Source organism: Ischnura elegans, chromosome 10 (genome assembly GCF_921293095.1).
Source record: "Ischnura elegans chromosome 10, ioIscEleg1.1, whole genome shotgun sequence".
In the NCBI taxonomy this organism is placed as follows: domain Eukaryota; kingdom Metazoa; phylum Arthropoda; class Insecta; order Odonata; family Coenagrionidae; genus Ischnura; species Ischnura elegans.
Window position 1 is genome coordinate 12,494,053 of NC_060255.1, and position 25,240 is coordinate 12,519,292.

General features: G+C 35.9%; 1 protein-coding gene across 6 annotated transcripts in view; it reads right to left on the reverse strand.

The window, feature by feature from the left end:
• The window catches only part of LOC124167275 (tyrosine-protein phosphatase Lar), a 947,012-nt gene that overhangs the window by 40,813 nt on the left and 880,959 nt on the right, over positions 1 to 25,240 (reverse strand). For 3 of the 6 annotated variants that reach the window (XM_046545185.1, XM_046545184.1, XM_046545190.1), the window contains 8 exons: positions 22,641 to 22,646; positions 19,120 to 19,220; positions 18,334 to 18,529; positions 17,191 to 17,324; positions 16,484 to 16,634; positions 11,986 to 12,291; positions 3,750 to 3,889; positions 2,455 to 2,699 (listed from right to left, as the gene is read on the reverse strand). In XM_046545185.1, coding sequence (XP_046401141.1) covers positions 2,455 to 2,699; positions 3,750 to 3,889; positions 11,986 to 12,291; positions 16,484 to 16,634; positions 17,191 to 17,324; positions 18,334 to 18,529; positions 19,120 to 19,220; positions 22,641 to 22,646 — 1,279 coding nt within the window. The remainder of the gene's footprint in view (positions 1 to 2,454; positions 2,700 to 3,749; positions 3,890 to 11,985; positions 12,292 to 16,483; positions 16,635 to 17,190; positions 17,325 to 18,333; positions 18,530 to 19,119; positions 19,221 to 22,640; positions 22,647 to 25,240) is intronic. The other 3 variants (XM_046545186.1, XM_046545187.1, XM_046545188.1) reach the window with 3 other exon arrangements.

Genomic DNA, 25,240 nt, shown 5'->3' on the forward strand with positions numbered 1-25,240 from the left:
TAGACGGTAAGTAAACAATTATCAACTTTAAATAATGGCTTCCTTCTGACTTGATGAAAAAAAAATGACTTCATATAATCTTAAAAGCCAATAGATAACCCATTCCAGAGGCTGCTGCCAGCAGTAGATGTTATCCGGAATTTAAAAGCAGCCATGTTAAGGCAGCTGAAGTACACAAATTTGATTTCCTCTATAATTTAATGAATTATGTATCAACAAACTATTGATGACATCTTTTTGTTTTCTCAATAAATCAACTCCAACTTATCAATGTTTACCCAATCATCCCACGTAAACAAAATCCACTATATTTGTTTCATAAGGAGCCCCTCGGGCATCTCAGGTCTTGATTGGCAGCCTTTTAAATGGCTACATGATCGAATTCCCTAGTGGATGTATAGAAAAATTATATCATTATTATAATCACTTTACCAGGTTGAGTTACAATGCTTAAGTTACTGCGAAAGAGGCATTGACCTCATGTATTAGTAACCCTTTAGCACAGTGCAGAGCACTCGTCAATTGACTTGCTCTGCCGGTCGGGGGCAGGAGCCCTTTCTCCGCCTCCGTGTGCGACTAATATCCACTTCAAAGTCTTCCAATCATGTGTATGGCCTTCAGCAAGCTCTTTCCCTCTTTCGACCCGTGTACGCCGTTTGTAAATAGCAGTATTTGAACGAAAGTTATGGTGCGGAAACCTTCCTCTATATTTCTTCCTTATGCAATGTGTTAAGGTCCAAGGGACATATATGTCCCAATTTTTTGAAATCCTCTCAAAATTAAATGAGAAGGTGTATGATTGTAAGAATTGGTTCTATTGAATAATAGGCTATTGGCTTCTAGTTTTAAATTCTTTCTGTGATATACTTTAGATATTGTAGTTTCCACATTTTTAAGAACTTTCACTTGAAATGCTGTTTACGAGGTGGATATTTGATCTTTGATTACAAATCAATGAGAAGGTCAATTATAACAGAACTTTTGCTCTATCCTTTATGCCAGGTTTCCCACTCTAACTACACCATAAAATTCACAGTTTTTTCCAGGTTTTCACGGTCAAAATGCCATCAAATTCACTGTTTGTAGATCAGGCATTTTAGGCAGAAATATTGATCGCAATCATCGGGCACACATCAACTACAAATTAAACATATGCGACAGAATTTGAATGCAAACGCAGCAATGAAAGTGCTATCCCTTGTGACATCACCTATAGTTAGCAAAATTCAGGTCCGGTTAAAGGGCGTGAGTGGGAAAATGGAGAGAGCAGATTGGCAGGGAAATGAAGAAGTGCTCAATATTTTGCCTGGGTTAATGTCTTCCAATCGCAGGCTTAAGGACAATGTGCTGTCATGGCACACGGACCAATTAATAGTTGTGCTTCGAATACACATGTGCAGATAAATGTGTGGACAGTATATGCACACGTGACTCGGCCTTGAAACATGGTCGAAATATGGATATTTCTTTTAATCTGTCTATCGTAGTTCTACAATCAAGTTTGAGAGATTTCTAAGGTTTTATGACAAAATTCACAGCTATCCAGGTTTTTTCACGGCAGACAAAATTCACGGCTTATTCACAGTTTTAAGGTTTTCACAGCTGAGTGGGAGCCCTGTATCTGTACGTAGCCTGAGGAATTAGTACAAAAAACTCCGCATTTGTGCTTTAATTTTCACATGATAAGTGTTTTTATGTCATGGGACACAAGCAAGGGAGCGAGAATCGGTATTATTTCACATCCCAGACTATGTCTCAGAAACTATTAGAGATACAGTGGAGCCCTGCTAATCCGAAATCCGGTAATCCGAAAATCCACTTAATTCGAAATCAAAATCAGGAAAAAACAAAACTTTATAAAATCTAGAAAAAACATGGTAAAATTTATTTTTGAAAATTACAGTATGTTTTTAGGTTAGAAAAAGTAATAAACAAAATAAAAGAGTCACAGAACAAAACTACATTGGTTTAAAAAAGTCCGTAACATTTTTTTGTCGGAGAGAAGAACAACGTAGGTTGTGCTGCTACCTATCGGATTTCTTTGCAACTACGAACTCAAGCGGTAGCCGTGCAGAGCGTTGCCGTACGGCGTACATAATGAAGTCGGTTGTTTCTCATACCGTATGGACGTGAAACGGCGTTTTGACAATTAATTTATGTAGTTGCACGTTGTATTTAATAATTTATCATTAAATTAATAACAGTCCGCTTAATCCGAAATATTCGCTAATCCGAAATGGGTCCGGTCCCAATTATTTCGGATTAGCAGGGCTCCACTGTATTGCTTTCATATGAATGTGTTGGGAATCTACGCATCAATGTTAGCATAAAAAGCATTTTGCTATGTAATCTCATTTGAGTTGCAATTCTTATGGACCTTAAAGGGTCCATAAGAATTGCAACTTAAAGACCTTAAGGACTCCAAAAGATGACATTACTGAATCATGAACTCACTTCACATTGAGGGTAGGACGGTTAGGCACACCACCAGGGGTTCTGACTGACACCGGAGCACTGCGATCACCGTCGCCCTTCCTCGTCAGAGCAGCCACTTGAACGGCATACTGAGTGTCTGGCTGCAGGCCGCCAACATCCAAAGTGCCACCAGATCCAGCAGCACTTCCATCTCCGCTATCCGATCCACCAGTCGCACCATCAAGGACATCGAATCTCATTGGCTCGTTAAGGAGACTCTTACCCTGTGCAGACAATCAAAACAGTAAAACCTCAGCAAATCAAAACTAAATCAGGGACCAAAATTTGGTACATCCACACAGAGAATTTTTTAATGTTTAACCCAGAAATTTCTACACGTAATGATGACAGATGAATAATACCAAAATTAAAATACATCATAGTATTATAAAAATATTCAGGATTTGGAATCATACATATTGTCTTGGCCAAAAGGAATATTTGAATACCCAGCTAGCACAGTCAAACTTATTGATGTAAATGTACGAGCAATAACTGCGAAACTTTTGGAAGATGAACTGACAGCATTGAAGACATAGAATGCATTTCTCTTTTCTTGACCAAAATGCTCATCAACTAACATCATTCATTAAACCCATAAGCCACTTCCAATATGACATATAAAAACATACTGCAATTTCTTTTGGTATTAAAAGAACTCAATGAAGATGGGTATAGTTAATTAGAGCATAATTTGAATATTCAATGTTTTGAGAGCAAGAGGAATATCAAGACTGTTCTTGGATGTACACTACTTGAAATTTCATAGAGCTTCTTGGGTGTTTTAGTGCTCTGTTTTTTTTTTAAAGAAGCATTTCTGATAATGCGGCATTAAAAACAATTATAGGAAGTTTCTGAGTAAGTGGCCCAACTCTATAGACCAAGGGTGAATATCAGGTGGCTGCTGATTGGTCAGATTTTCCCGCCTCTCTCTTTTGACATTCAGCCTTGGCCTATAAATTCTGGCCACATATTAATTCTGCAGACAAAAACTGACTTGGTTTTCAAAAAATTGGGATCAATGGAGACCTCTACCCGATGGTCAGCCCGATCTCGACTACAAGACATCATTTGCTAGGAAATGAGGAGATAAAAAAAACTATTCATGAAATTTTCATGTATTCTTTATAACCATTATGAAAAGAAAGATCATTCAAAGGAACTGCACATTGTTGCTATTGGAGAAAATTTGGTGCCTCTTCTCGTCACCATGCTGGTCACTAGAGCATGAAAGAATATCAACTAAACGATTAGGTGAGAACTTCATCCCTTACCTCTTCCTTCATTTCTTGAACGTGGACATGATAACCTCGGATGATTCCATTTCTGTCCTTCTCCTGAGGAGGGCGCCACTTCACTCTGATTGTGGTGGAATTGAGAGCGACTGCCGTCACATCTTGGGGTTCTCCGGGCACTGTTGGGTAGGTTAAGGGTTGTTGGAGATAGGTCGTCATAGAGATAGGGATATGATTGAATCAAGATGATTAGAAGGAATGATAGGTGGTGAGAAGACGGAGGAAAAAGGTAAAGAAAGAGGTCACGGGAGATAAAAAGACGAATTAGTAGGAAAACACGTGAACATGGATTTCAAAACACTAAACACTATGTTTTTAGAGACTTATTGTCCAAAATTCAAAATATTTCTGCAAAAAACCTATCAGGCACTTGAAATTTAAATGAAGTACTCGCATTTCAAATTTTACTGTAAAAATCATTAACTTTACATGTTTCAAAGGTATGGACCAAAATCTGTGGTTCAGAATATTTTTTGCATGAAATGAAAGATTTATCTTGAAGAAAGCATACTAAAACTACATCACCCTAAAATTTGTAAGCAATGGAATTCACCTCAAAAGACACTATAGAGGTCTTACAACATAAGTGTGAGCATAATTTGACATCTCCAGCAGCAATGATCTTAATAATTTTTGCAAGCTAAGATAATTGATCAGCAAAAGAGTACCTCTGGTTTACGTATTCAATATCCACCCTCTTGAGCATTTGAATACCAACACACCACCCCGTTTTCATTTCTAACACCAAAACAATCTATGCATACTCAGCTTAGAATGGGGTGCTCTGGCACCACACTAGTTCTTCACACCACCGCCAATAACCCCATCACCTTCATATACACCTTCATTACCACCCACACTCACCATCAAGCAAGATGGCTGTACAAATAATGAAACGAAAGAGGTAGCTTCTAAACTCTTAAAAAGGATCAACAAATCAGAAAACAAACAAAGAAACTAAAACCAAAACTCAGGAAGACAAGACAAGTGATTTAACTTTCCAAATCTCTATCTACCAAAGGCGGTAACACTGAAAATTTTAAGGTACAAAATTCAGTGACAGAGTGGCCCGGTAGTGCAGATTTTTCATCACAAGAGAAACACAATTCAACTTTGGAATGATAATATAAAACAATCCCCTATACATTTCTTTAACTCTACCTCATCATTAAAATAAGATGATGAGACCAGCAAAAAACTGACTTAAAAACCATTACACTTGAGACTACATTTCTCACTAGGCACAGCATGGATCTAACTGTTACAAAGCAAAACTATAATTAATTTGGATCTGAAAATTTCTAGCTAACAAATCTTCACTAAATCCAGTAACTGTCATATTCTACAGCAGGATTCCACTGATGAGGAAAAAGTTTGGGAATTAATCTCCCATTAAAAAAACCATTTTTCATGCATCGGAGATGAACTCTATCAAGAGGTGTACCTTAAAATAGTCAGTGAGACCCTACATTTGGGACAGACACACACCACACCACTACTCTCTTGCAAAAAACACAAAAAAGTGCAATATATATTTAGTTGTTCTCTCATTTAGTGCCAACAGGGATTGATAAGGGGAAAGGTCAATAATTACAAAAAGACAAGAATTCACTACTTGACTCACTACTGTTAAAAACAAATGCCACACAGTTCTCAATAGCTTTTTGTCACGTCCTGGACGGACTTATACTTACTGCGACCGGCTGAACCCAACGTAGGGGGAGAGTCGGGGAGAAAAAAGTGGAAAAAAATTGCCATGTGAGTGGGATAAGAGTTAAAATCCCCTTCATCTACAAGGAAAAAAATCTATTGCTCTCTGAACTACAAAACATTTTTCTTTGCTAGCAAAGTCAATAAAACTTTTTTTTTCTTTCTTTTCAAAAAAACCTTATTTTCTAAGGTGGTTCTTAAGTGCGAGTGCAAAAAAGCTCTCAAACACTTATAACCCACCCAAAAAATTGCAGACCCTCCTCTCCCACCAAAAAAATCATTCGACACTGTTGCTCTCTAATAGTATAGAGGCTTCAAAAAAATTGGGTTTTTCACCAAGCCTCAAAAAAAAGCAGGCATAATTTGCCTCCTTCATTGTGCGGTGCAAAAAATAGTCACTCAGCAGTTGCCTTGCATTATTGGGATGAACTATTTGTGTCTATTTATTTGGAGTATATATATATGTAGCATACATACATATATATCAGGATATCAAGAGATACTTTCAGAGGTGGCACTCATATTTGAAGAGAAACACAGCATGGAGGATGCACAGGGATCGTAGAGACTGGGATACAATGAGGGAGAAAAAGCTCGACAGTTTGGGTGGAAAAAAATGTCAAAAAATCGTGTGGGCAGTGTCGCTTCAAAAAAGTTGTTCCAAAAAAGTTTCCTCGGCCGACTCAGTCACACAGCTCATGGCTCAAAAGCACGGAAAAGGATCAACAGTAGGTCGTGTGAAGAGGGAATTCCAGGATTGGGTACATTAGGTATGTGGAACTTGATGATCCCACCAAAAATATGTGTTTTTTTTTTAATCATCCATGAGCAAATGCACACAAACACATTCACACTTTAAATATGTGACAAAAAAAATCTTCAAACCAATATAATAAGTGGTGATTAAGTACCAAAAAGAGAAGTATCTCCTGGCTATTTGGAGTTAAACATGCATAGAAGAAGAAAAATAGAATGACAGCAACAAGGGAAAAAGAGGAGAAAAAAACAGAAAGCTAAACAGTGAATAGCAGCACATTTGGTCAAATTCTGTTAATCCAGTCTCTTGAAATGTATTCTGTATCAACCAATAAAAGGCTTTAGGAGAAATTGTAAAAAAAACATGCCTTTGATTAATAATAGGAAAGTGTTCATGAAGTGTATTGGTATTCAAATGGGTGCTTCCTCCTTGTAGGTGATGCAGAAAAAGGACTTTTAACTTTTCTCAGAGCAAACAGTATCAATTAATTATTCATCCATCCACTAGGTATCTATCTTTTCCCTATCACAAACTGCCATTTGATAAAAACAATTAAACAATAAGAGAAGCTGCAGCCTCCCGCAAATAATAATTTTCAGGCTACCACACCCACAGTTGCCTAAAAATAACTTTTTCAGCATAACAACCCCAAGTTCTTGCAGAGCAACACTGAATGATTTTAAGTGCAAAATAATAGCAAATGAAAGTTAGGTGCAACCTTCATTCTTGTAAACTTTAATTAATAAATAACAATATTCATACAAGACAATCTGAGTTGACAATATATGAATGAAAAGAGTGCATATATCCATGGTGCAAAAGGAGTGCATAAAAATGAGGAAAGTTGACCAGGATTCCCAGAGATGAATGTGCAAAGTGAAAATAAGGCTATTATCAGAGTGCGATTGGTCAACAATGTGATAACATGAAATCAAATGCTGTCGATCATTGGATGTGAAACAAAATGAGTGTCTTATTTATGCATATGAAACATGCTGTAGTGCGAGTGGCCAAAACACAAAGACAAGGAGTGCAAAGTCAGCCTTGGAGACTCCTAGCGAATCCACAAGATGGCTGTGAAGTCCACCGACAGATGAACAAATTGAGAAAACAAGTCTGGGAGTGGAGAAAACACAGAGAATTGATGATGAGTGCTTCAAACGTTAATGAAATAGCCAATGTGCAAACGGTGAAATGAGTGCCTTGGAAATTGTGCAATATATGTAGACGTTTCAGAGGCCATCGCTAACAAGCAAGTGCAACTTTCTGTAATACTGTGCAAACAGACAATATATGTGAGGCATCAATACTTCCAGACATTTTGCTGGGGGGCACATGGATTAGCAAGTGTAAAAATGCAGTTGAAAGCAGGTACTCAGAAGAACAGGAGTAGCTGAAGGCACCAAGGATACATTTAATCCTTGAAGACTGTCAAGCCATAAACCTGTTTCATTCTAGCTTTTGCTAACAGCTACATTCTCATTAAATGCAGATCCATACCACTTCAAGATCCATTTTCTCTCACTCAACACCATCTTGAAGAGGCAAATAATAAAGAGTTATTACAAGAGATATCATCAATTAATGGAGATTAGATTAAAGCTGATGATCATGTGAAATGAAACAGTATTAGTGAACAAGCCTCTTGGTCATTCCTTATTTCCAGAAAATCAACAGTTTCAGAAATTTCCAAAACAGAAACCTTAATCATGAGGTCAAATTAAGCAGTGAAAAACATTTGGTTTGTATATTATTTACATTAATATAGACACTATCAAAAGTGAAAATACATAAAGAAAAGGCAATTCGTGTTATAAATTTATATAATTATGCAAGCATTGGGATTTGACTGAATCACTTAAATTTTTACATTTATGAGAGTCTGATGTGATTATTGCATAGGATTCTCAGAGAAACAAGTATCCCTTTTCGGCAGCAACATTCGACAAATAACACAGATACCACGTTCAAATCCAGTTAACTTGCTAACTCACAAGAATGTGACACAGCTCTCAGACAAACACTTCAGCAACACTTTCAACCCCACACACACTCATCCATTCACTTGATCACACATACAACACACATTCTTATGCATACTGATTTTCCTCCAATATTGAGCTATTTATCTAAAATTAATTTGAACCAAATATGGAGGGAGCAAGTAGGTTCTTCCTTATCATTTTTTCTAAGCTACAGGATTATGTACTGATCTGAATGCATTCCAGGACCTTGTACATGTCATGTACTATGTTTATTTCAAAGAGTAGAGATCAAAATTCATAAAAATTAATGAAAACATTAGTATGTAGCTCCCATACCCATTGTTAATACCTACATATGCAGCTATTACAATGATAATACCCTACCATAAGCTTTCAGAGTGATTAAAACATACACATTCAATTCAATTCCCCAAATGTTAGTACACAGAAATTTTTTCATACAGTTAGATGCAATATAAACCCTCAAAAAGTCGGCACCTGTTTTGCAAATGAATAGTGATGGCATTCGATTTTTGCTCAACAAGTAATTCTTCAATTCCTGAGGAATATTGATGGATGAAGCATGCAGTGTAACGGAGGGACATACAAAGCGACAATTATTTGCCCCACTTATAAACTCAATTAGATCTTGCTGTTTTCTTACGCCACTTATGAACATTATAAGAAAAAAAAGTTCACATCAAGAGGTTGTCCTCCTCATGGACAATTGCACTGCCCACAACATCATACCTGTTATGAAAAATGGGAAAGTGGTTTTTTTTCCCCGCCAATTGTCCAGCTGATGGATCAAGGGATCATCACAAACTTGAAACACTTCCACAGAAGTTTGTTGGTGGAAATTATCCTGTTCGGAGGTAGAAACGCTCTAAAATAAAGCTGGATATTCTGCAAGCCTCCCGAATGTGCGAACAAGCATGGGGCAAATTGAAGCCAGAAACAATGATAAACCGTTTTAAGAAGCAGGTTTTGTTAAAACCAACGAAGAGAGTGTGAAAGCCACTGAAGTAGAAGCCGTTCCTCCAGTTGACGGCTGGAAGGATGTGGTACCCGACCCGATCATTTCGTACGAAGACTTCCTCAATGTCAATGATGTTGCAGTATGCATGGAAATAATTGATGCTGAAATCATCACAGAGGTGCTCAACAGCAAGATGCTGACGGCTTGGGAGACGAGATCCCTGGATCATCAGCAGAACAAGTACCGCTGCCAAGTGCAGCTTAAGCTATGAACCACGTACAAGAACTTGATGTTTTTTGAAAGCCAAGTTAATGTCAGTAATTCATACTTCAACTCTTTGAATACGTTAGAATTTTTTATAACAGCTGAGAGACTTGATTCAAGAAAACAGGCAAAAACAACCTTTTTTGAAAAACAGTATATTTTGTTTCATGGTTGCCATTACAGGAGCTATAGGTTTATTTTTCAATATCCTGTTAGTCAATAGAGTACATATTCAATGTTTTTAATCTCTTTGGTCATTATGATTCTATTGCAGCGTATTATGCAATGACATCTTGTTTAAACATAAATGATAATGAGTTTAGTTGATAGTGCCCAGCAGTTCAGATATTGCTGAGGACATTTTACGGTTAGAATAAAAATGTTACAATATTTTACTTCGTACTTTGTTGAAATAAATATTCCAGTTTTAAGGTTACTTTAATCTTGTTAATGGGTGTTAATCAAAACATTTATTTTTCAAGAGTGTCAATTTAACAAAGAGTTTTGATTGGATATGCATATGAAATGCTTTGGACCTATTTATTAAGGACTTCTATAATTCGAATTTTTGGATAATTTGAGGTTTTTAACTGGTTCCTTGATGTTCGAATTAGTCAAGTTCCACTGTATTTGACTGTGGGAGAATAGCTTAGGGTGAAATAACACATAAAAGTTGTTTTTCAAAAGAAGACAAACAATTCACCTAAAAATAATTGCAACAGGCCAATTAAAATTTGCTGCCACCGAGGATGACTTTGAATTGATGGATAAAAATGGGAGTTACGAGGAAAAAAACGATTTTAAATTAAACGTAAAGTGGTACTTCAAATTATCTGTACCCTTTAACATACAATTTCTCTCACTGTGGGGTACTGCTTACAAATTCAAATTAAGCAACATATCAAATTGAATGGGTTCAAATTAACAACATAGTACTGTAATTTTGGGGCTGAATTCATACACAGTTTCAGAATTATTATGCAAGTCTGATAAGTAGACAATATTCCTCAAGACTCAAAAAATGTGAGCAAAGGGAAACGAAAAAATAATCAACAAGCATCGCAAAAGAGGCGCTCAACAATTTGATGGGATTTCATCTAAAAGTACTTCAGCATAGAAGATAATTTTTTAAATGCAGGTAAATATGTATTAGTATCAAACCCTCAATGCAAATCACCATCCACATTCAAACACAAATCTACGCTAAGACGGCGAAGGAACTTCAATGAGGATATTCCCATCCTAGGCTGAATGCAAGCAGTTTACTTCTTACAGTTCAGATCATTTAACATTCCTTCCAGCTTATAAGATGAGTACAGTTCAGCCCTAATCAAACACACATCACAATCCAAATCTAAGTGTCAACGTGACAGCTTGGGCATAAGCAAATTGGGCTTATGGTATGCAAGTACATAATTGCTTTTTAAAAATTACTTTTGATTAGGGGAATCTGAAAACTAGAAAACTTACCTTCAAGCTCAATACTAGGCAGATGTAATTTATATTTTCCATATCAATTCCACAGTAACAGACAAGATCTTATGTAAAAATTCTATGCCGCAAAATATTTTGCCCGTTTTTACCCGATGATAAAAATGCTAATAATATAGAGCGAAAATATTCCAAACTAATCGATGTTATCACAGCGGCTGAAACCACTGGAACTCAATTCACACACATCATGCAAAAATTAGGATTAAGGAACAAACCAAAGATATCACTTTTTCCTGCAAATAAATGGCCAAAGCTCGAGTACATCTTACATATTTCTGTTTCTTATAAGCTGGAAATGATGGTAAAACCTTGTTATATATAATATGAAACTAAAATTATGGCATATGTGAACAAAATATAAGGGGCATGTATATTTAATCACTGCCTTCGATAAAGAATTACAATTAACTATCAATATATTACCTCCATTACTTTGACGATACTTAACATACCGTGCACTTGCACTGAAACTCAAGCTTAATGATCAAATGATTTTCTACTATCCTGCTATGATATTGCCTAGGAGACCAAAGATGGGAAAAAATGACAATCATGAGAATGGAAGGTGTATGTCAGCAGTTATTCAACAATCTTCTGAAATGAGAACAGCTAGATCATGTGATCATTTCATGTATTAACCAACGATTTTATGATTTACTTCACCCTAGCCAAAGATCTGAATGCCTTCATCGTCCAATTTCCAACCTTCAAGAATTAGAATTGTTTCTGCAGCTGTCCATGTTGTCCAAAAGACTTTTTCTAAAAAAACTTACAATTCACTAACAAGTTTAGCCCACTGAAACCAAGCTCTTAGGAGTGTAAACGTGTATAAAGATTGTCTATTTCACGCCCCTATCTAACATGATTGATTTAACTGTTGAATTGGTTCATGGGTCTCCAGTATCGCCCTTAACAGGTTCAGTGTAGAATGGGTGAAAATTGGCAAGGGTTTGCTCAGTGGGGAATTGGGTAACATCAGAATGGAGATTCAAGACAAAAGACAGTAGGGGATAGCCACCCACGTACCGTCCTCGTCGGTGCGAGCCGTGACGGGGAACGAGGGTGGCCCGTCCCCGACCGAGGTTCCAGCGAGGACCCACACACGGTATTCCGTCCACCGACGTAGTTCGTCAGCAATGAATTCCCTGCGGTCCTGGTCAACAGTGATGACCGCCGCTTCAGAGTCTGACTGCCGTCCTGCTTCAGCAATTTGGATGCGATAGTAGAGGATTCGACCGTTGCGCTGTGCTTCGGGAGGAGGAGCCCAACGTATCCGTAGCGATGTGGGCCCGGCCGCTTCAACCGTCACATTCTGCGGCGGTGCTCCGGGCACTGTGCGAGCCAGGAGTGCGTGACATCACCACGTCCCACCAGGCATTTTGGTTATCAAGGGATGTTGGGTACACGTGGGATGGGGTTAGTGAGGGGTATGGCCAGACCCAAGAAGTATCGAGATGAGATATTTTAGAAATGATGCCAAGAAATGAGGAGAGAGAGGGGGGGGGGGGGAAATTAGGTGAAGAGTGGAACGTATTGTCGGAAAGAGTGACGTTGATAGGATGCATTTGGGAAACCAGAGTCAAATCAGGTGGTCAGGAGGAAGGTGAAAGGTGAGTGAGTTTCAGTTGATTTTTGGATAAGAATGTATGAAGTTGATTAGACACAGGGAAAAATGTTAATAATCCAAGAAAAGAAATAAAGCAAAACAATTCAAGAAAATAAGTTTTTTAGCAATAAAGTTTTGGATTGAGGGTGGGGGGAAGGGGTTTAAAGGTAAAGGGGAAGAAAAGGTAAAAAAATAAAATTAATGATCACAGTTAACGTTACAAAACAACAAAATAACTTGAATATCAAAAGAATGGGGTGAAAACCAATGACATAAAATGGTATTTTGAAACATAATGAGGTATAAAAATGATATAACTAAATGAATTATTGACTGGGGGAAATATGGGTTATTTGGTTTCGAGGGTATTATAGTGTTCTTGCCATGTTAATTACTGCAGACTTTGTATTGACAGCATATTCCGCTGTGACCTTGGATCTCTAAATGAATGACTATATTAGAAGCATTTATCAGTCCCGAGTATACACATCTGTGATATCCCATTCACTCATCGTCCAGGTCATACTCCTAAGGCTCTTGATGTTCTTCATTCATCATTCTCTCATACCATCACATTCATCTTGACACTCATACAATCACCACTTATGGAGTTAAATGATACAATATCCATTGCTGCCTTGTTTTGAAGTTGATTTTCCATGATATCTTTTTATATTTGAAGTGGCATTGAAAATTGGACAGTGATGGAAAAAATGTACAGAAATAAAAACACATTTCATGATGTAATCATCACTACCTCTTCTCAAACTTCCCAAAAACATCCATTTCTCCCAACATTTCAATGACTGACTCTACCATCACTGTCTGACATAGAAAATTGCTGAAAATAATGCCAGAGTCTGTCAACTAAGCTTCATGAGAAATGCATCAATTTGGAAAGCCTGGGAAAAGCTGAACCATAAAAAAACTGAAAACCTAAGTTTCGATAGCTCAACTAGCTATTAAAGACCAAAGGACCAATTCAGCCAAAAATAATTTCAGGGAGGGTTTTAAATATTATTTCCATTCAATAGAAAATAAATTTAATCCAGCCTAATCTCCAAGGTTCAGATTGATCCACAAAATGCAACTCACGACTCCAGTTTTCTTTACGGTGGGATCAAGTAAAATAGACAAATAATACACAAATTTTAGATGCCATAGGAAGCAGTTGAATATATACTCAAGGTCCATGAGACAGCAAGGTTACATATCTAATCAAGCATTCATATCACTAGCCTTATGAAATGTTTCCTCACAAAACACTTTGTCAAACAAAGGCAATATAACTCTGGCATTCTACAAATAAATTTATACCATAGATACTACAGTGCAATTATGTGCATTTAGACATGGTTTGTACAGTTCAAATTCATATTTGAAAAGGTTTAGCGAAAAAATGAAATGACAGGCTGTCAAATTTTTCCATTGCCAAATATGATATTCCCATCTTTAAATGCAAAGATTAATGTTGGAAATTGTCCTTCTGATACAAAAACGAATGTGAGAATGGCAAACAGTCGAATTACATGAGAAATTTTATCAGAAGTTTGAAAAATTTCATATTTAATTTCTGAGAAAGACACATTTTTTTATAAAGTTAAAAAAATAAAACTGATAAATGCCAAAAAATGATACATAAATAGGGAATGCATTGGTACTGTAACCATGTTTAGAATTTATTTCTTCCCTACAAAAAACTGTGCAAATTGGTGATTGGCTTACAAAGTCTACAGATAATTATGCATTGTATGGCAGGGGGCAATCGGAGCAAATTACAGAGGCAAAGAGGTTCTTGAGAATCAAGGTGATGTGAGCCAAGGATTGAAAGAGAAGCGGTGCCATATGAAAGGTGCTTTGAAGGTTGCTTGTGCCAGGAGTGAGTTTGAGAAGGGACAGCAACAAGTCATCACGATTATCATTAGTACACACAAGTATCACACAGCAGAAAATTGTGCCAACGCTTAAAAGAGTGCTTGGTGCTGAATCAACAGTGAACCATTCACATAGCAGTGAAGGAGTGACTCATACCCCATTTGATAACTCATGCATTGTCATTGAAACATTTAAACTGAATGTACACACATCTTCATCAAGTATTTGAATGATCTTTTTTTTTCTTAGCATACCACTAAAGAAGTTACTTGTAAGCTCATTATTGCATAAAGACAACCGTACAGACAATCACACAACGAGGCAAAAGGGATGTGATGTATGTACAAAAAATGTGCTCAATTAACACTACGTGAGGTAAGATATGACAAATGGCATCAAACACATCAACATACATGAGTAATTGGTGTAAAAATTAATCTGGCTTAAATCAATCTGGCATAGGTGTCCATTATTAATCAATATTTCAATCATGATGCGCAACAGAGCAGGAGAAAAGTTAATGAGGTGCTTCAATAGTTTTAAAAAGGCACTGATGGTGAAGTTAACAGCACTTATCAGGTGCAGCACACACACAACAACCCTTTCACTGCCGGCAGGCAAATCTACAGGTATATGTTAGGTGCCAACTCAAAGCGGCCACTGCCTTAAATTATCTTCTCTCATTGCCATATGCCTTCATAAGTTAATTATTTTCTCATCATCAGCTTTAAAATGCAACCAACATTTATAGAATTTAAAGTGAATTTTGGCTTTGTCATAAAGTTTGCTAACAAAATTTAATTGTCTTTTATTATTACTTAAAACTTAATTGGCAACAATGGCAGGGTTTAAAAATGGAATGGTTTCTTTTAAAGAGAAACAAAAAAAAACTAAAAATTACACTGGAGTGGCCTAAGCAGTTCAGACACACCCAACCAAATATTTACTGGCAGAGAAAGGGTTCAGATAACCATACTGACTAAGAGCCTTACCGTATAGCAATGTACGAGATGTCTCCACTGTAGGACCCTTCTTAAGACTGTTCTTCAATATTAAATAATTTAGATAAAAGATATCTAATCACATAATAGAGGAAAAGATATGGGTATGGAAAAATTCTGGATGCAAAGTGTAGGGGTTGTCAAAAGGTGGAGAGTGCATTAAAAACAGAGACGAATGTTTCAACTGTCAACAGATTTGTGCTCTAGTGAAGGTTTATCTTATGTTCAGTGCTGTGCAGAGGGAAGTTATCCAAAATGGAGTCAAAGTGGTGCAAAATAAACTTTCAAAACAAAAAACAAAACCTCCTAAGGAGGAAATTATTGTTATTAACCAGAACATTAGGTAAGAACAAATACCACAAAGAGATATTTAAAATTGAAGGTTAAAATGATGACAGGCAGAAGTGCCTTCTTACCTACCTCGTTGGCCCAAGGGAACTCCCAAATTCCCACCCACAAAACCCTCCACAATCCAAAGATCCCAAACCCGCTGCACGTCCAAATGAAATTCTTGTGGAATGCCATTTGTGCAAATCATGTGTTAATTACCTGCATTAATCATCCTCCACAAAACTTTTCACCATTGCTACAAGATACGAATGAGACGGTGACGTCCAGGAGACAGGGCTGAAATTAAATGCTATTTACACAGAAGTTTGTAGTGAATGAAATACCTCAGCATCGTGACATTGGGTATTTGAATCATGTGGAAATAATTACTGCTCAGGATTAAAAAAATACTCAGAGGCATTTAGTAACATAAACTGACTACTGCACCATGTAAAAAAAATTAAATCGAGTACAAAATTCTGATGGGAATCACGTTACTGGGAAATCTTGAATGAAGAACTCAAGACTTCACATTTTTTAGAGAATCCTTTACAACTATAAGAAAAATAATGATGCCTGCTGAAATATTAACATTTTTGATGGAAAAAGTGGTAATATCTGATGAACGCTGAGATACCCATTGCAGACAAACTCCTTCAAGTCTCCGAAAATAACACGTTGATGCACATTTTATTCTTCTTGATGATCTTACCATACTGTTTAGTGCGCACTGGAATTGGGGGCGTTGTTGCACCTTCTCCCCTCTGAGACCGAGCAGCAAGCCAAATGAAATAAAGAGTGTTCGGATACAGGCCGGTCAAGGTGTAGCTTTCTGTAATTCCAATTCGCCGATGGTGCTTCTCCTAAAATATTAAAACAACAAAAACATTGCTACAATTCTTGGATAGCTTTTACAGGATCTGAGATAATTGGTCAGAGAGGTACACGGTAAGTTATCTTCAGCATATGAACCATGGAAAACAAGAATGCGTAGAGACGGAATGACGTACAATCCAATCAAAAATAATTGATTTGAAATAAAATAAATTGATTGGAAATTGGACATTATGGAGCACCATTTCCTTGGAATCAGCTGATAGCCAGTAGGAATCTGATATGGAACATAACCCATACCCATCAGTTAATTCTACTTCCCTCTGTTGCCGATCAATAACTTCAGTTCCATATCTGGCAAGGACAATTTCAGATCCAATTTAAATTGGGAACTGGTACGAAATACTTTATAGGAACAATTTTCCCCACTTCATAATGCCATTAAATTTGGTTCAATTCCCTTTCAAGAACTGATTTTAGCACTAGCCAAGACTGTTATAAATCAATAATGAATGGTTGAAAACTGATGAAAGGAATAGGGCACCAAAAGAAACTTTTAAAAGACAAAACCCAAGATTCACTAACCTTAGCATAGGTATCATTCCAGTAAAGTTCATAGCTAACAATATTCTCCCCAGAATGTGAAGGTTTGCTCCACTTCAAGCTCACTGATGTTTCCCCTATGTCTGTGGCATGCAAACTGCTAGGCTGGCTGGGTACTACAGGGAGAAAATTTTTATTAGTTAGAATATTAAAAATGAATACCCTATCAACTTAAAAACAATTAATATATATCCTCCATATAAAATTCAAGCTAAAATACCACATAAAAAGATAAATCCATGCTTAATATGACTTCACAGTCAACTTTTAAAATTAGAGCAAGAATTTCACCAAGTACATAATTCTATTCAATTGTAATATTAAAAAATCGATTTCAGTATCTCTCAGAGAAGAAACGCTACAAGAAAAATCTATGATGACTACTGATTTTTTATATTATGTACTACATTAAACCATAGATCTCTATTAATAAAATCTGTTCCCATTACTACCACTTCCGTTGTTCTATTAGTCATTGTTTTAAGAATGATTTCTAAGCACTAACTTTGTTAATCACTAAACATATTATTTTTATCTTTTTACTCTTTTGCCTTCAAAAACATCTTTTTAACAATAGTATTTCTAACTAATCATTTTGTAACTTATTTATTCTTTTAGTATACCAATGTTACCGGTGATATAAGAGTAACGAAGAACCTTGTAAGTTCTCATTTTTGCCAAATTTTTATATATTTATTAATTTACCTGCTATTAAAAATGTATTTATATTCATTCAACAATTATGTGTCGAATATTTTTTTCCTTACAGTACTCGAACCTGAACAACGAGGAGGTCAGGTGCCCTTAATAGCAAATGTGGTTTGTCTTTCGACTGAACTCACCACAAAAGTACAAATTTGTCAACTAAACTCAGCCTGCCAGCTATAAAGTTTCCTACTGAAAACATTTAGGCATACCAAGATCTCCGGGTTGGGAAAGTAGGTGCAACATGGCTTTACCCACCCCAGAATGAATAAAACTCGGTCACTCTTTTGCCTTTTCATGTACAATTACGTCTCTCCTACACTACGCAAACACAGTCTACACCCTTCATTGAGAAGAATAATGTGAAACATTTCTGCAACATGAACAAGAAGTAAACTTAATAATAAATTTATTACTTACCTCCTTGCTGTGTTTTGACTTGCACGGGTGCTGAGAGAGGGCCGGGTCCCACACTGGTGAATGCTTGAACCCTTATGGTGTAAATGGTATGTGGGACCAGATCAGAGATTGTTGTAAGCTGGTTGTTGTCCACCATCTGTGACTCCCACGATGCCATTTGGAGATTTGGGGACACAGTGTAATAAACTTTGTATCCCTGCAAGGAAGAAAGAGATGAAATCATGACATCCGCTCTCAGAATAGAAGGAGAAGTGACAAATATTTCATACAACCCCATCTCAAAAACGACAACACAATAATAAAACAATGATTCAGGTCAATCTACACACCAAATAGAAGACTTATTAACATTAAAAGCAGCTTTTTATTGTATGCAATACGTATATCGCAGGCTATACTCAATATTATTTTATTCCTCATTAATATCAGAAAAAAATTTCAAGCAAAGATGATGGAATGAAATAAAAAAAACAAGGATAGAGACTTTTTACAGTCTCGTTTTTGGGCTGCTAAGTTACCCAGGATATAATGTACAAAGCATGAAAAAAATCTTTAAATAATTTAATATGCTAATGTCTCAGGCACTAAAGATGAGTTGAACTGTACACAAAAACATAATAAAAATACAAGATGAAGCAAGGCGAGTCATTAACATCACATAAATTATTTAATTATTATAACAGTTTAAAATTAAAATTTAAAAATGGTGACCAAAACAACAGATACTAAAAACAAATTTAAAGAAACAATTGAATTGAAACCAATTGATGACAAAAAAGGACATACCGTTACTTGACCGTTTGGCATTTCTGGTTCATCCCACTGAATCACCATGGTGCTCGAAGACAGCGGCCTCACTTGTACGTTTCGGGGCGCAGTTCCAGGCTCTGTTAGAAGTAGATGGCAAGAAAATACATTATATTAATCCACAGAAGACACCATGATGAAACTATTGGATATTCAAACATTCAATTACACGATCAAGTTAAAAAAATCATCTACTTTAAAAAATATCATCAAATCACGTCACACAAAAATCATATAAAACTTTAAAAAAAACCAATACCGATGCAAGTAAAAAAATCACTAACCTAAAATCATATAAAAATTGGATAGGAAAAAAGTGGAATCACCCAATACCTCACAATTCAGTAAAATGAAGTAATTATGAGTAAGATAATATTGCACTCAAATTTCTAAAAAACAACAATTTCTACTAATTGTGCACACAGATGAAAAAAATATCAACAGTATCATTTTTAACCTAGGAAACATGGTTCAGGAAAAAATTAGAATGAATATACAGTGTAATCTTGACAGAATGAGACCTTATAATGCACAAAGAAGCTCTCGTCATATTGAATTTCTCTCATTACAGTAAAAGAATAAAAGCCAATTTTGCACAAGGCATTAGATCACTTAAAAATAAATAAATAGGGAAAAATATTTCCTCACTGAAAATGAAGAGAGAATGAAATTATTGAGTTGAAATAATAGCCTTGGTTAGAAGTCAAGTAGAGTGCTCTAATAAATTTGGTTCATGGTTTGGGGATGTATGTCGCCATTGCATTCTTGATATTCATCAGATGTTAGTGTTGTAACAAAAGTAACCATAGCAAAGATTTCACTGTGCACGAGAGCCAGAAATTACAATGTTATTGCTACCTGATGTTCAGGTATATTTTTCATTGTGAAGTTCCGAGATATTTTATTAGCTTTGGCCACTAAAAGTTGCTCATTATGTTTGCTGAGGAAGGTAACTTTTGCGATTTCAAATACCAATTACAAGAGGTACTTAAAACAATGAACCTAAGCATCAAATTTTTATCACATGACATCTCAGAAAACTCTGAACAATTATGAATCCAAGAATTAAAGGCCATACTTGTTCAAACAAGTTTACACTGTATTTCCAAAAAGACATAGAAGAAAGTCAAAAGAAACAAGATGCATCTACAGTGATTGGAAAAATAAAGATAAATATGGGTAAAATAACAAAAAGTAAAAGAAACTGGGCTTCATTTAATAACTCTTCAAAATTTTATAGGAAGTAACAGTATCAATTATAATTGTTAAAAGGAACTATTAGTGACTACAAGTTCATTCATATGAATTTTATGAATACATATTTTGAAAAATCTTTTAATACTTTAATGCATGAGGATATACAGCAAAGTATTTTTCCTCCAGTTAAAATTTAAACAAAACAAATTTATGAGAAAAAAATAAATAAACCAATTTCCCCCCTATTCCCCACTCAAACTGTAGTATACTTTACTGCCATGTCTCACTTCATAAAGCCGAAGTTTGCATCCGTCAAAATTGAGAGCTAATTACCTATGCTTAGTTTAGGTTGTGAGAGCTATGACTACTTTCAGTAAACAATCAATATTTACTTAGTTACATTTTTGAAATGTAGGTAATGATATCAAGAAAAATATTCTAAAACGTAATTGCTACTGGAAGCCCAGTCATTTATATTCACATACAACCCATCGCTGATCATAACATAACACAATACATGCAGAAAAACAACACATCAAAGGAAATATCAGAAGTCACAACACACAAAAGAGAAGAACAAAGGAAATTTCCAACCAAAACTCATATACACAACAGTTTCAGTAAAAATGTGACTCAAAAACAGGCACTCCAAAATAAAAGGTGAAGTACAATTGGAAGGAAATCGGAAATCCAAGGGAAGGTGATATGACAGAACACATGTGTACAAAGTTTGTTATGGGCACTGTTGTTTTGGGGACCTTTGTCAATTTATCATCATTACTGATTGTGGAAGAGTTTGAAATCAAGAGACCCATTTTCTGTTTCTCAAGCTATTAATTGCAACAAAAAAAAACACCCTTAACCACCTTTAATACTAACTGCATATTCATATTCAATTTCCTTGATTCCCAGTCAGAATATTAAATATCCCTTTCATTATTTATCAATGGACAAGCGGTCACATATAAGGATTTAGTGAATAAATGCAGGAAGATGTACAGTGGAATAAAGCCAAACAGTTGCAGCAGACACATGGTCAAGTAGCGACAAGCTGGCTCCACCCCAGTGCCACCCAGCTAGGATGGCAAAAAGCATGCCCACCTGTCTTTGCCTGAATTCAGCAACACCCTCTATAAACTCGATTGTTTCTGGCTTTACTTTGTGAAAATCCATTCTTAATAATAAAACGTTATTGTACTTTTCTCCACGATTTAATTAATACGACCGGTTTCGTCGCAGAGGCGACATCATCAGGTACAGAAACCGTTATAATAACAGTTATTTTGTTATATATATATGTAACTGTTATTATAACGGTTTCTGTACCTGATAATGTCGCCTCTGCGACGAAACCGGTCGTATTAATTAAATCGTGTGGAAAAGTACAATAACGTTTTATTATTAACAACCTCTATGTTCAACCACCATTTTCATCCCTTCTCTACGCATTTGCAGTTTTTTCCTGAACAAAGAGAATTTCCATGACTTCCAGAGGCAACTTTGACTTCCCTGACCAATATAAATCCTGTTCACACATAGGCAAATAAGTTGAAGACGTCACCAGCTCAAGCCAATCGGCTCACTACCTCTCAGCTCCCTCTCCGCCTTGTGAGTGCTCATCCTGTAATTTTTTGTCGTTAACACTCATATGAGTGATTCCTTCCCTCAATGAAAGGTTCTACCGGACTGAGTATATAAACCAAAACTCTTGAGATGTGAGTGAGAGAATGAGACAAACTCATGAAAAGTGAGCATCAACTTTTTCACCTTCTTCCTTTAAACTGACAAGAGCAAGGCTAAATGGGGAAGATTGTTTTCCTGGCCGTAACCTCTCCTTCTCTTCCATCAACACAATTCTTCTATTGAATGCTGATTTTGAATCTCCGTGAACGACCCCATTTTAATTTTTCCTTTGGTCTCACGCTTGTTGGGGTGGAAAGATTCACGTCTTCCAATGGCCCATTGAGCTAAACAAGGGTATGGGAACAAGAGATACGGTTGTGGGGTATGAGCCACAAGTAAGACACATCATACTTGATATGGCTTCTCGTTAATAATAATAATAATAATGATATGGAAATGCTATAGGATACAGAGTTATTACTTATACCTTGTGTGCCATTGGAGAAAAATGATTAGAAAATAAATTACCATGGATGGAGGGTGGTGCTGTATGAGATAAAAACAGAAAGTGTAGGGGGAGGATTCAATTCAGGGAGACAATGCATTCAATTCAGGGAGATTGGGTGGCAGGCACTCAAGATTAGGGTGTGAAGGATAGCGTAAAATTGAATTACACTTACTGGCACCTCCAAAAGAAGGATCAGCTAGAAAGAAAACATATTCCATTGAATTTTTTAAATGCACATTAGCTCACATGTAATGCATGGGCAGTAAACATACTCAAAAGAGTACATAACAGTTCATTGAGAGTCCTTAGAGCTAAAATAGTATGCATAGATACACATGATAAATGCATATTTAGATAATATTTTTACTTTACGTAGTAACCACAAGAAGGTTAAATAATCAAAGTTAAAATTTTCTTTCATGCCAAAATTCACTATTATAAGGATAACTTAATCCAAAAACAAGAATTTTAATACTGTTTATTCCAAATGACCATTAAACTGATGTCAAAAATTCCTCAATGACTAATTCTGCATTATTCTAAAGCAATTAAATAAATATCTGACTTCATGGCAAATTGAAATAGAGCAAGACTAAAAGAAAAGTCTTCACCAAAGTGTTACACGTATACATTCAATACTAATAGTGGCTTTGGTTACTCATAAACAGCCACAACGATCCAAAAATCTTTTTGATACCCAAGATATAGAAATCCAATCTGGAATATGTATATGAGAACATAAACCCCCGCCAAATGTTGTAAAGATTCATGTCGAGAAGGAGAAAAACAAAATTTCTCTACCAATCAACCTGTTAACAGATTTTCAATTATATTATCCCAAAAAAATCTCTTTCACACATAAAGTAATACTAACAAGTATTTTCTAAAAATTCCATCATCATCCTTTATGCAAATATGATTATATAAATTTCAATTGTTAATCATTTCTTTCGATTTTAATTTTAACAAGCACGAGAAAGACAAAGCATACCACAAAAGTTTGGTAGTCTAGGATATAATCAATCTATTGCTTATGCCCAACAGTTTCTGACAATGATACTAAGAGGATTCCTTTGGACATCGTACTCTAGAAATTACCTCTGGAGAGTGATGCAGCAAAAGAGTACACATTATTGAAACATATAGGCATTTTCCTTTGTGAACCTATAACTCTATTACATACTGAAAATCATCTTCACAATTTATTAACAAAAATTAACAGTTTGTAGATTGATGTGGCAACATATTCCCCTTCTGACATGATATTCAGCCTCTCATTTCCAAGTTTATCAATCTACCATCTTCCCAACACTATTTCAACATATTTAAATCCATCACTATCTTCCAAGAAATAAAAAATTACCATACCTGCAGTAAATGACTTTAGCTCATGCCATTTATTCCCACATGAAAGAGTATAACACTGCACACACAAGTGGTTCTAGGTCCTATGTTTGTGGGACTTAATTGTAAGTCAATCAAAATTCTGGCATAAGAGATAAAACACCATACCACCAAAACATTGTATAACAACACAACTTCTTAAATATAGATGAGCGCTTAATACAAAACACCTTGATCATAAAATCTGGCATACGATACTTAATGCAGTTTTCATAAAATAAGACTACCTTAAATGTGCACTTAACAACTTCAGAGTGATAGAACAGCCAGATAGCAGTGACAAGATGGAACACTAGAAGTGGCATGCTAAGAAGAGAATCATGTTAGAAGTGGAGGCTGGATTACTTAAAGCAATGACTAACGACCATTACAGAGCTGTCATACATTTGATTAATTGTAGGATAAATGTGCATTGAAAACTAAGCCATAGGAACTAAGCTTTTTCCATATACATCGGGAGAGTAAGTGCATAATTTATTCCACTTTGAATAACAGCTGGAAAAGAAAATCTGCATACTTAGCATTTACGGCAGACAATTTCAGGTTAAATAATCAAATACATAGAATATATTACAATATTTGTCGTAAGGTCCCTTTTAGTGTCCAGGGATATTTCATTGAGAAACTCAAAAACGCATGCAATGTGCAATTTATAAATTCACTCCGGCCTAATTTTTATTAGCAACTAATGTGCCATACTGATGGATCTAACCAACTTATCACTAACTGCAGTCTATAATGGGGAACATGCAAATTGTATACCCCTCACATCTCAAGTCAGCTGATAGCACTAAAACTCACGGATGATCAGGTATGTGATCCAAAGGTAAGCACATATTTTCAGGTGTAAATAACAGCTTGAAAATTTTAAAACCTTGCATTAAATAGATGAGAGACGACTACTTTTCATGCAAGAAAAATTTAATAATTTCATCAGACAAGGAAGGAGCTGAATTTGATATGATGTACTCATATAATTATTTAATGATGCGTGTTCCCCATTAATCCATTCCAGCCATTTATTAATTTATTCCAGCAAACGCCGTAACATTAGTGGCCCGTGGGCTTGAGAAGTGCCAAAAGTAGGTTCATTTTCAATAATGTGAAAGCTAATTAATGCACTGAATCTAAACACATGAAATAAAAATGCTGTCATTTCCAAAAGTCCAACAAAGCAATAGTAAAATAAATTGGATTCACAGAAAGATAGTTTTTTCTAACTCCTAATTAGGGAAGAAAGCAACTAAGCTTGGGGACTTCTAAGATGTGTCCAGGAACTCAGACCAGAGTACCAAGAGGTTCAGATATGTGCATATCTGACCTCTGACAGAAAAAAATTTAAGGTAACTTACACAATTTGCTCAGTCC